This window comes from Priapulus caudatus, unplaced genomic scaffold (genome assembly GCF_000485595.1).
Source record: "Priapulus caudatus unplaced genomic scaffold, Priapulus_caudatus-5.0.1 Scaffold176, whole genome shotgun sequence".
NCBI lineage: Eukaryota > Metazoa > Priapulida > Priapulimorpha > Priapulimorphida > Priapulidae > Priapulus > Priapulus caudatus.
The window spans coordinates 289,707-301,841 of record NW_014577237.1 but is presented as its reverse complement, the minus strand read 5'-3'; the positions used below and the strand labels follow the sequence as shown (position 1 = coordinate 301,841).

The following is a 12,135-nucleotide window of genomic DNA, read 5'->3' as shown; positions in this document are numbered from 1 at the left end:
CTCTCTCTCTCTCTCTCTCTCTCTCTCTCTCTCTCTCTCTCTCTCTCTCTCTCTCTCTCTCTCTCTCTCTCTCTCTCTCTCTTTCTTTCATAAGCGTTTGACAGCCAAAGAACACTTTATTTTCATCTCACTCAATTCTCCATTCGTGATCTGTGCTCGACTTTCTACTCAACTAGGTATTCTTACGTTATATCAGGGTTCATAGTAGTAAGACACCTGTTGAAATAAGGACTTATAAGACCCTTTCTGGAGGCCAAAATAAGACTTTTTTACGTGATTTCTGATAGATCACCGACTATTATAGTACACTAATAATATTAATATACACATTTGCACAGCAGATTTAATTATTCCAGCTTATAAAAATGGTCCTTTGGCAAAAAATAAGAACTATTAAGTACTTTTCTAAGATTTCACCAAAAATAAGTACTAATAAGGGCCCTTATTTTATTTTTGGCAAAATAAGTACTTATAAGACTTTGGAAGACCCGCTACGAACCCTGTATATTGCTGTTAATGTAACAAAGCTTCCAGGTGATTACAAGGCTCCACTTACGGTGATTTGACTAGTAAGTTGCTTAGCCCTGAGTTCTAACTGCTGTCGCTCACTCTTCAACTCCACTGATCTTTTGAGAAGCTTTCGTTTCTCTTCCTCTTTCCCTGCAAGTTTACGTAAGCTCTCATTCATTGCACCGCAGGGGGAAAGGATATAGTTAAAGCGCATCAATAGTAACGCAAAGAATATATATACAGTATAGGCAAACGCGAAATGCAATAATATGGCAACAAACATGTAAGCTAGCGGTGATCGGTTAGAAAAACTATTTACAGAATCGTTGCTCGGTTTGTGGTAGCATAACGTAGCATGAATATCTGTGCACGGTTTTTACCTGCTTTGTGAGCAATGTAAGAGTGGACAATGGCTAGTGTTCCTGTCCATGGCTGACTTGACCGATTCATCAGCTGCAATGATGAGAATAGTCAAGAAAAATCTTCGACGTGCATTAAATCGCCTCACACGAAACACAGACTGTGATCGTGTTGTCACACCATAGTATGGTGACCCAGTGTTATAATAGTTTATATACTTTATCACAAGTCTTCGACGTGGCCCACTGTTATAATACATAAACATAACCATATATACCGCTGAGTATGGTGGCCCAGTGTTATAATAGTTTATCACAAGTCTTCGACGTGGCCCACTGTTATAATACATAAACATAACCATATACTGCTGAGTATGGTGGCCCCGTGTTATAATAGTTTAACACAAGTCTTCGACGTGTATATGGTCTATGGACGTGTGTATGGTCTATGGTACATGGTCTATGGACGTGTATATGGTCTATGGTATATGGTATGGACGTGTGTATGGTCTATGGTATATGGTCTATGGACGTGTGTATGGTCTATGGACGTGTGTATGGTATATTGTTATGTTTATGTATTATAACAGTGCGCCACGTCGAAGATTTGTGATAAACTAAATTATAACACTGGGCCACCATCCTCAGCGGTATACGGTTATGTTTATGTATTATAACAGTGGGCCACGTCGAACACTTGTGATAAACTATTATAACACTGGGCCACCATAGTCACTACGTAGTCTCACAAATGCTACTGTCAACACGGAGGGACTTGCAGAGACTTCATGCACTAGTCTCTTCGTATTGTCTGAAAACTGTCAACTGCACCTGCTGTACAGTGAAACATTCTTTGCGGTGGCATAGAGACAAGAGATATGCTTCAAAAGTCGAAGCTAAGGAAACTTGGTGTAGAAAGACTACAAATGTTATTCGACTGCTTGTTAAAATCAGTACCAAACACTGGCTTTTCACGGAGAGCTTTTACCAACAGCCAACATCTACGTGTGCAGACTACCATAAAAGGTCAGAAATACAGCACAGCACACACCGAGTTACTGGGAAAGTCAATTGTTAAAAGACGGAGCGACGGTTCGAGAAAGACCCCTCGGTTTCCTGCTTCGACATCACTGCGTTCGCACTCGTCTCAAGTGGCGCACTCACCGATATGCGTCACTAGAGTGCAAGGTTTGATTCCAACTAGCGGTACAATGACGATTACTGCAGCTTGACAAACACAACAGTGGTTGTCGATTGTTTCAGTATCAGCCCTGTGTTTAGATTAAATCATCCAATACTAGTGGAGCGACGTCGAAACCAGAGACATGGGTCTTCCCGCACCGGTCGCCTGCATGCGAATGGGTACCTTGCACTTCGGACATGCCCACATGCCGCGAGGAGCAGAGGAGAGAGGCGGGTCCAGGCATCGCAGATGATAGACCTTAGTGCACGAGTCGCACGGCAGTAGCTGACCACCGCGCCCACACGTGGCACAGGAGGTTTCGTGAGGAGGGTGGTTAGTGGCGGCGGAGGGGGCGGCGGCGGCTGCGGCAGTGGGCGTCGCGGCCTACGAGAAGAATCGAAGAAAAAAAGAAGAGAGGACCGTCACGCGGGATGCGCGGAGACCTGCTGACAGAGGCGGTTGCTACGGTTACGGTGCACGCTACGAAGGTTTAACGTGGAAACGAAGGCCGTGAGAAGGAGCTCACGTTGTGAGGATAGCAGCTTGCATAGTACGTCACATACATAGCTACATGTGCATCATCTGTAAGGGTGACCACTCCATTTGATTTCCCCTGTGAGACTGAGCGTATTTCTGCTGCCGCAAATCAGGGTCAAATTGGGAAATTTAGTTTGAATTCGGTGGAAGGCCCACATAGAATTGAAACCAAACCTCACAATTTTTACCCGCTTTTTATGCGCATGAGAGAGGTCACCCTGTTCTGTACATCAATACAAGACATCGGAAGAATTTAGGCAAAAATCGATCGAAGCTGAATGCCACTGCTTTATTGACTGTTCACTCCCTCCTCCCAAAGATTTACAGACAAATTTCACCCATTCGCGTTTGCATTATCCAAATTGATTCATCTCATTCTCGACTGCAGTTTTCAGGCATATAATACTAATCTCATGATTGTTCATATTTGCCAGCCCAGCTTACCCTGTTCTCATTCAACACCCCGGCCCAGCCTACCTCGTTCTCGTTTAACACCCCGGCCCAGCTTACCTCGTTCTCGTTTAACACCCAAGCCCAGCCTACCCCGTTCTCGTTTAACACCCCGGCCCAGCTTACCCCATTCTCGTTTAACAACCCAGCCCAGCTTACCCTGTTCTCATTTAACACCCCGACCCAGCTTACCCCATTCTCGTTAAACACCCCAGCCCAGCCTACCCCGTTCTCGTTCAACACCCAAGCCCAGCCTACCCCGTTCTCGTTCAACACCCCGGCCCAGCCTACCCCGTTCTCCTTCAACACCCAGGCCCAGCTTACCCCGTTCTCGTACGCAAAGGCACTGTTGTCGATGCCGTTGACAGGCGATGGGTCACGATCGGGCGTCGTCGGCTGGCTGCCGTGTGGCGAGCTCATCCGGGGCGGCCGTCCTGTCGGAGACAAGAAGAGAAACACTGAGACGCTTCATGCCCTCGCCGAGTGCCAATGAAGACGTCTCGTCACGACGCGCGTCATCGTGACACGTTTCATTGTGATGCGCATCATAGTGACACGTCACGTCACAACGCGCGTCATCGTGACACGTCTCATTGTGATGCGCGTCATCGTGACACGTCTCATTGTGATGGCCGTCACCGTGACACATCACGTCACGACACACGTCATCGTGACACGTCACGTCACGACGCACGTCATCGTGACACGTCACATCACGACGCATGTCATCGTGACACGTCTCATCGCGACGCGCGTTATCGTGACAAACATCACGTCACGACGTGCGTCACCGTGACACGTCACATCACGACAAGCGTCATCGTGACACGTCTCGTCACGACGCACATCACCGTGACACATCTCATCATGACACGCGTCACCGTGACACACGTCACGTCACGACGCACGTCATCGTGACACGTCTCATCACGACGCGCATCATCGTGACACGTCTCGTCACGACGCATGTCATCGTGACACGTCTCGTCACGACACACGTCACCGTAACACATCACGTCATGACACATGTCATCGTGACACGTCTCGTCACGACGCACGTCATCGTGACACGTCTCGTCACGACGCATGTCATCGTGACACGTCTCGTCACGACACACGTCACCGTGACACATCACGTCATGACACATGTCATCGTGACACATCTCGTCACGACGCGCATCATCGTGACACATCACGTCATGACACATGTCATCGTGACACGTCACATCACGACGCGCGTCACCGTGACACATCTCGTCACGACAAGCGTCATCGTGACACGTTTCGTCACGACGCGTGTCACCGTGACACGTCTCGTCACGACAAGCGTCATCGTGACACGTTTCCTCACAATGCACATCATCGTGACAAACGTCACGTCACGACGCATGTCATCGTGACATGCGTTGTCCCGATGCCTGTCTTAAAGTGCCAAATCCAACTGATTCTTGAGGTGGGACGACTGTAGCTTTGATGACGAGATTTCGAAATTTGGCCAACAAATGCGACTGATCCCTTGGTAAGAATAGCTACAGTCAGACCTCTATATTAAGGGTCACTAAAAGGAAATGCTAAAAGTGTCCTTTTATAGACAGGTGTCCGGTCTAGTAGAGCTACTAACCGCTAACACAGGTTTGATTGCATTACGAATCATATTAGATTAGCGCTACAGTGATAGAAGTTCTGCATTTTCTCATCAACTTAACCGAAACTGATGAGAAGAGAAACTTATCAGATAATCTTATAACCTTATCAAGATCATACGAACTTGAGATCTTCATTCCAATGTTTAGCTTGTTAATAAATCAATTTACTAATTGCTCAATGTACATCGAAAAGTACAAATATATATTTCTGCTGACCCAGCCATCCACTCTGTAAAATACTGGAACAGGTTAGGTTACTGCAAATTCGTAACATTAAAAGCATGGATACACAGGGAGACACCCCTAACAACCACAACTCTCTCAACAGAAGAATAGCTTTGGCACAATTATTCCGATTGTATCAGTTATCACAACACGCTACCCTGGAGATTCATTTCATCTGATACAGAATAAAACAGATCCATTGCTGTCATCGAGTTTTACGGAGGGTGATAAGCAAAGTAAGAAGCGTTTTTCTACGTCTGCCGTTTTTTCGCAAACAATTCCATCTCAAATGGCAACATAATAGACAATGAGCAACAACTGCTTCAACCGGTGGGAGTTTCTAGCACAACTGTAAGCAATGGAGGAACACAGGCGTCAGCAACGCATCTTTCCGAAATGCTGTTTGTGGCTTCCGCCGTCGTGCCGATGTTCCACATTAATCGTACACTGCAGGATCCCAGCCCCATACTACAATTTCTGCTTCTACTTACATGTGGAACACGTTTAGGAATGCAGCCAAATCCTACGACAGCAAGCGACCAAGCGCACAAGAGTAAATAAATCAGCTTAACAGACCAGACACGGCAGTAGATAATGCAGTAGCCAGGGAAGACAAATGTTGACATGCTAGTGGCGCCATCCAGTGTCAGCATGCAGTACAATCAGCATACATCGACTAACCGGGAGTCTACCTGCACAGAGGTTTCCTTCGTCTTTGTGGGCCTCCTCCTCCACACCGGCCCCACGCAGGTCAGCCTCCTCTCTCTTTCTCTTTATACGTTTCAGAGAGAGCCTGTAACGGGGCCTAGAGCGAGTTCGCACAGCTGGACCTGTCACGCGGGTCACACACAATGGTCAGGCCTAACATGCCCAAGCGTCTTCCCCGTAGGATGCCAGTCAACGTAAGCATCTTCACAGGGCGCCTGATGACGCCATCGCACACGAGGACAGACAGCGAGCGCGCGCGGAGAGAAGGTCACTCATGTGAAAGGAGAAGAGGGAGGCACTCTATCCATGTGCTGCCACAATCACCAAGCGAGCGCATTACACTGTATTTGCCCAGATATTTCTAACGGCTTTACAAATAACCATGTTAGGATTTAACGTCGTCATTCAGCTATAGAGCCTCCACTCACATGTAGCGACCAGTTATCATTAACACACAGACTGTTATTTCGAAACGACGTTGTATGTGACGAAACCCAGTCATCTGTCAATCGAGCTATCAAATGCCCAAGGGAGATAGATAGGTAAGAATGAAAACCGTGGTCAGTGCTAACGAATCTCACCACATCCGGCAGTAAATAATATCGTGATAGTGATGTTCTCTCAATGCGGTATTCTTAAATGTATACTTACCTCTAGGTCTCTTGAATGCTGATGCAATGGGACTTGAACCAAGCATATATCCCTTCACAACCTTCTTCTGCTGAATTAAAAAATAAACAAACTTTTACCGATTGCTATTGCAATTCTCTTGCAAGTGATTCAAAGTAAGTTTTACAACAATACACCAAGACTCTATAATTTAAAAGACAGAAAGGATGGAGCACATGCTCAATGCACAAAAAATCAGATAATCTTGCCAAAAAAATCAGATGAATTTACGTAGAATCTATCATGACCATGAAATCGAAAGTCCATAATTGTGTGTGCAAAACCACAGATACTGCTATTCCCCTCTGACACTTACACCGGGTTCAAAGGGGTAATTGTAGGCAGGATTGGCTGTACTTCGACGCTTTCGCTCTAGTTTCCTTGCCTGCAATTCTGTTAATAATAACCAGAGAAACTTACATGTAGCAATATGATTACGATCAAAGCGCAAACTTGTACGCACATAATTGATCATTTAGTATGAATAATGGCAAGATATTCTGCAAAAATTCTCAAATTTTCTTTCCTTTCATGATTTCATTTGTTTTACTAAAATCATTTACATTAAATTAGTGCACGGTATTCAGTACAAATGCTTCAATTTCAAGATAATCACATCTAGCAATGGCTAAAATACAAATATAAATCTATAGCACATATTTCACAGCTTTACCGGTAAGTGCACTCTGGGTAATCAGGCCAATGGCTGCCATGAAGCCTTCCTTGTTCCCACACGATTGCTCTGCTGTTTTGGCTGTCGCCACCGGTAACCGTTGCTTGGGTGACATAGACGCGAACTGACACAGAGTGTCGGCAAAGTGCTGCTGCTGCTGCTGCTGCTGCTGCTGATGTGACAGCTGCTGCTGCGGCGACGGCAGCGCACGCGTCACATGCTGCGGTGACCTCCTCCGCTGCGAGAGATGCTGCAGTGAGGGCTTCGGGTGAGCTGTGGCGGACTGCTGCGGGGAAGATTGCTGGTGAGCGTGGAGCTGCGGCGACGACTGCTTGCTCCCAGACTGCTGCGTCGAGGCAATTTGATGCGGAGACTGCTGCGGCGAGAGTTTCTGCTGCGCGGACTGGTGCGGCGAGGGTTGCTTACGCACGGACTGCTGCGGTGAGGAGCGCTGATGCATAGCTGGCTTTGGTAAGGATTTCAGTTGTGCGTACAGCTGTTGCGAGAGCAGCTGGTGGCCAGACAGCTGTAGTGAGGGTTGCAGGTGAGCAGACTGTTGTGGTGAGGGTAGCTGGTGTGCCGACTGCTGCGGAGGGGACTGCCTGCATGCGGACTGATGTGGCGGCGAGGGTAACTGGTGTGCAGACAGCTGAGGTGAGGGTAACTGGTGTGCAGACAGCTGAGGTGAGGGCAGCTGGTGCACTGACTGCTGAGGTGAGGGTAGCTGGTGCGCAGACTGTTGAAGTGAGGGTTGCCTGCCCCCATACAGTTGTGGTGAGGTCAACTGGTGCAGAGACTGCTGTGGCGAAGGTTTCGGGGACGCAGACAGCTGGGCCGAGAGTTGTTGGTGCCGTACCGAACCCTGCGGCCATGCAGTCGGCAACTGCTGCGCGTCCGAGTGTCCCTGAAACTACAGAAACAAAACACGTGATGCGATTAGGTACAGGCTTCAGGTACAGGCAAGGGCATTCCTACTACTTTATGCACGCATATACTATCAGTCAGTCATATATTAAGTTATTAGCCGACATAACGCCGAAAATGTTAAAATTCCAAAGATAGATGCCAGGTAGAACAATTTAGACGTGTCTGTAACATTACGTGACAATGAGAACCACTCTGACTACATGTAATAAGCTCGTATAACGTCCGAAAAAAAGCTTGCCAAAACTTCAGAGAAATATTCGAGCACAATTTAGAGGGGTCCATCGCGCCAGACGAAAAGCGAAGGTGAGAATCGTCGTGCATACGCACCACGAGCGGCGGAGGCGTCCTATTCGCAATGCTGATATGTGGCACTCTGATCATGTGCATCGTGGCGCCCCCTGCGGCCATTGTGTGGGCCGGCGGTGGCCGCGCGCCCCTGCTGTTAGCAGGGCAGGCTGCAAGGTGTGGGCTTCTGCTGAAGAGATTCTTTGACTGTGCCTGAAGGGGGACGGCAGCCGAGACAACTGGCTTCGTGGCTGTCGGATTCGGACTGGGCGACTTGGCGGGCTGAAAGACAGATGTACATGTCGTAAAAGCTGTGCTAGCATGCAAACACGCACGCACGCATGCATACATGCACAAACACACACAAACACACACACGCACGCACGCACGCACGCACGCACGCACGCACGCACGCACACACACACACACACACACGCATGCACCTCTGTATAGATCAGATGCCTGCCTCTTCTATAATGGACACTGCTGAGTGGCAGTTATAATATATATGTGCATGTGTGCACGCGTGCTTGCATCTGTGCGTGCGTGCTAGATGGCATTACTAGACAGGATCTCGCATGACCACACGTTAATAAAAAGATGTGAACGTTTTGTACGGTGTAAGTTTTCCCTAGCTCAGACCACATACTGATGTGTTTCCCTAGCTCAGACCACATACGGATGTGTTTCCCTAGCTCAGACCACATACTGATGTGTTTCCCTAGCTCAGACCACATACTGATGTGTTTCCCTAGCTCAGACCACATACTGATGTGTTTCCCTAGCTCAGACCACATACTGATGTATTTCCCTAGCTCAGACCACATGCTGATGTGTTTCGGTTACATCTGTAACTATTCGCAATATTCACTCACTCAATTATGTTCGTTTCCATGCAACTCGTGCATGCCTACTACTCTAATGAATTTTAGGAAGAGGCTAGTGAGAGATTTAGAGCCCTAAGTTCGCAACGCTACTCCAACTGCAGGTCAAAAACAAAGAAGCATGAACGTACCTGTGGAAACGTGGTGATGATGCCCTTAGATACTAACTCCTTGCGCAAGTTTTGAACTATTTGCTTCTGAAAATAGGAAACAGGTAGGACATTAGCACTGCTTATTAAACCGATGGCACGTACACACACTTTGTTGTGATTTAATAGGCACATACAAACAGAATCAATGTGTGTAAAATGCTCACAGCAATAACTAACAATCAGCAAACACATAGTAAATGTAGCAAATGCCTGGGCACAGATCTAAAAACAGCTCTGCAGGGTCAATGTTTACCCATTTTTTAGCAAATGAACTAAGACAAGCAGCATGTATGTATGCGCACACGTATACACGCACACACACACGCACGCACGCCTGCACGCACATACATGCGAGTGCAGTTATGATCAATGTACAGTTCACCGGTCATGCACACGCGCGGTCGCAAGTCTACAACGCAGGGTTAAAGGTTCGTAAATGCCGGCTCAACTATTCTGTCGATAGCCGCGGCGGGCATCTCCATGCAGAAGCAGCCGCGCACGCACGTATGGCATGTTTTTTTGTTTCATAATTCGATTTTTGTTTTATGGTTGATTTTATCACATATATAACATTTCGATTTATCACATATAACATTCGATTTATCACATATAACATTCAATTTATCACATATAACATTCGATTTATCACATATAACATTCGATTTATCACATATAACATTCAATTTATCACATATAACATTTGATTTATTGCATATATAACATTTGATTTATCGCATATAATATTTGATTATTTAATCATATGTTATATGCAATAAATCGACAATAATTCCCTGTTTTAAATGTTCACATTATTTGATTTTATATCAGAAAAGAGAATTAAACCATTCGATCCTGGCATCAAACCATTCGGTTTTGGAATCGCATCATTCGATCCGTGAATCGAAGCATTCGATCCATGAATCGAAGCATTCGATCCGTGAATCGAATCATTCGATCCGTGAATTGAAACATTCGATCCGTGAAATGAAGCATTCGATCCGTGAATCGAATCATTCGATCCGTGAATCGAAGCATTCGATCTGTGAATCGAAGCATTCGATCCGTGAATCGAAGCATTCGATCCGTGAATCGAAGCATTCGATCCGTGAATGTTATATGTGATAAAATCAACAATAAAACAAAAAATCGAATTATGAAACAAAATACATGCCATACGCACGCACCGACCGCTGCGATGCAAACTCGCGACCCTTCAGCCGACAGCGTTTTCCACGCTCCGCTCGAGATGCGATACAAGCTCTGCGTCTGCTGCCGGCTAGACGGCGATGACGTCACGCAACCCTCACACATTTTTCGGTAGTGCCGCCGCCACCGCCAGCTAGCTTCTCGCTGCGACGTGGGGGTGGGATTGTCTACAGCTCGACGTGGCTGCGCGAGTGATATCTCGAGCATTTCTCCGCCGCGACCCAATAAATGTGGCCGGCCGCAAACCAGCACGACGACGCAGACACGAGCTCAGCCGACCTACTCTCAACAATCGGTCGGCTGCTGTTAACAGCCAACGAGACGCTCTCGGACGCGCGAGCTCATTCACGGGCACGGCAATGCAATACAAGAGCAATTTCTACTATCAAACGTGTATATAATGCGGCGTTCACACAGTGCCGATTATGGCTCCCGTTTGAGATCAGACAGCGCTACGACACGAAAAGTGAAAAAGTCGGATTACTATCCTCAATGATCTGGAATGTCCTATCATTGTCTGAACGCAGTCGTATACGTTCGTAATAGAGTCCTACGGATCGGGAATGGTCCGGAGAGGGCGGCCAAGCACTCCCGACAGTTAGGTGCATCCCGTAACATTCGGGAAACTCAGCCGATTTTGTCTAGTCGGATTACAATCGTGACTATGTCGTGACAGATTCTGCTGTATCGGATCAAAATCGTAACAATGTCCTGTGCTGTCTGGACGGTGTCTGGACGGTGTCCTGTGGATCAGGACGCTGTCGTGATGAACGGGCATGATCTGGAGAAATTTTTCATTGCCGTTTCTTGCCGATTGAGTCCAGATTGCGTCCAGATCTAACGGATGTCTTCCGTCAGCGTCGGTTCACTGTCGGGTCACTGTCTGATCTCCGTCGGATCGCATTCGGGAGAATCGGGACGCTGTCGGGACAGATTTGGTCGTTTTTTACCATGCGAAAGATACAAATCGGATCACAATCGTATTGAGAACTGGAGAATCGGGACGAATTCGGCTGGAAACGGCTGAATCGGGACGCTTCCTGAACAATATCTGATTGTTGTCGTGATTAAATAAATGTTTTTACAAATTTTTAATAAAGTTTGAATTTCCCGCCACGCATCACAGGATCTTGATCAGACTTTTGACAAATTTTAATCGGGAATGGTCCTATCAAGGACGGCAGTAAAAATCCTGAATGTGTGACTGAGCCTTAATATCAAGAGCGTATTAATAACTATGCATACTTAATACGCTCTCGCTGCTGCCGACCGATGTCACACTCACAAGAAACTCCTGCTTCTCCAGCCTGGACCGGTGCATCGCGTCACCGGGGATCGGGTATCTCTACACGCAGGCACGCACGTCTACACGCAGGCACGCACGTCTACACGCAGGCACGCACCTATACACGCAGGCACGCACCTATACACGCAGGCACGCACCTATACACGCAGGCACGCACGTCTACACGCAGGCACGCACCTATACACGCAGGCACGCACCTATACACGCAGGCACGCACGTCTACACGCAGGCACGCACCTATACGACGCAGGCACGCACCTATACACGCAGGCACGCACGTCTACACGCAGGCACGCACCTATACACGCAGGCACGCACCTATACACGCAGGCACGCACGTCTACACGCAGGCACGCACCTATACACGCAGGCACGCACCTATACACGCAGGCACGCACGTCTACACGCAGGCACG

General features: G+C 47.5%; 1 protein-coding gene across 4 annotated transcripts in view; it reads right to left on the bottom strand.

Moving 5' to 3' along the window:
• Positions 1–499: 499 nt before the first annotated feature.
• LOC106806731 (PHD finger protein 21A-like) overlaps positions 500–12,135 on the bottom strand; it is a 31,168-nt gene continuing 19,532 nt past the window's right edge. Inside the window, exons 4-12 of one of the 4 annotated variants that reach the window (XM_014808766.1) lie at positions 9,188–9,253; positions 8,215–8,454; positions 6,961–7,870; positions 6,604–6,680; positions 6,270–6,336; positions 3,364–3,473; positions 2,236–2,436; positions 891–963; positions 500–660 (exon numbers count right to left, since the gene is read on the bottom strand). In XM_014808766.1, the coding sequence (XP_014664252.1) occupies positions 539–660; positions 891–963; positions 2,236–2,436; positions 3,364–3,473; positions 6,270–6,336; positions 6,604–6,680; positions 6,961–7,870; positions 8,215–8,454; positions 9,188–9,253 (1,866 nt within the window). In that variant the 3' untranslated portion in view covers positions 500–538. Of the gene's footprint in view, positions 661–890; positions 964–2,235; positions 2,437–3,363; positions 3,474–6,269; positions 6,340–6,603; positions 6,681–6,960; positions 7,871–8,214; positions 8,455–9,187; positions 9,254–12,135 lie in introns of all 4 variants that reach the window. The other 3 variants (XM_014808767.1, XM_014808765.1, XM_014808768.1) reach the window with 3 other exon arrangements.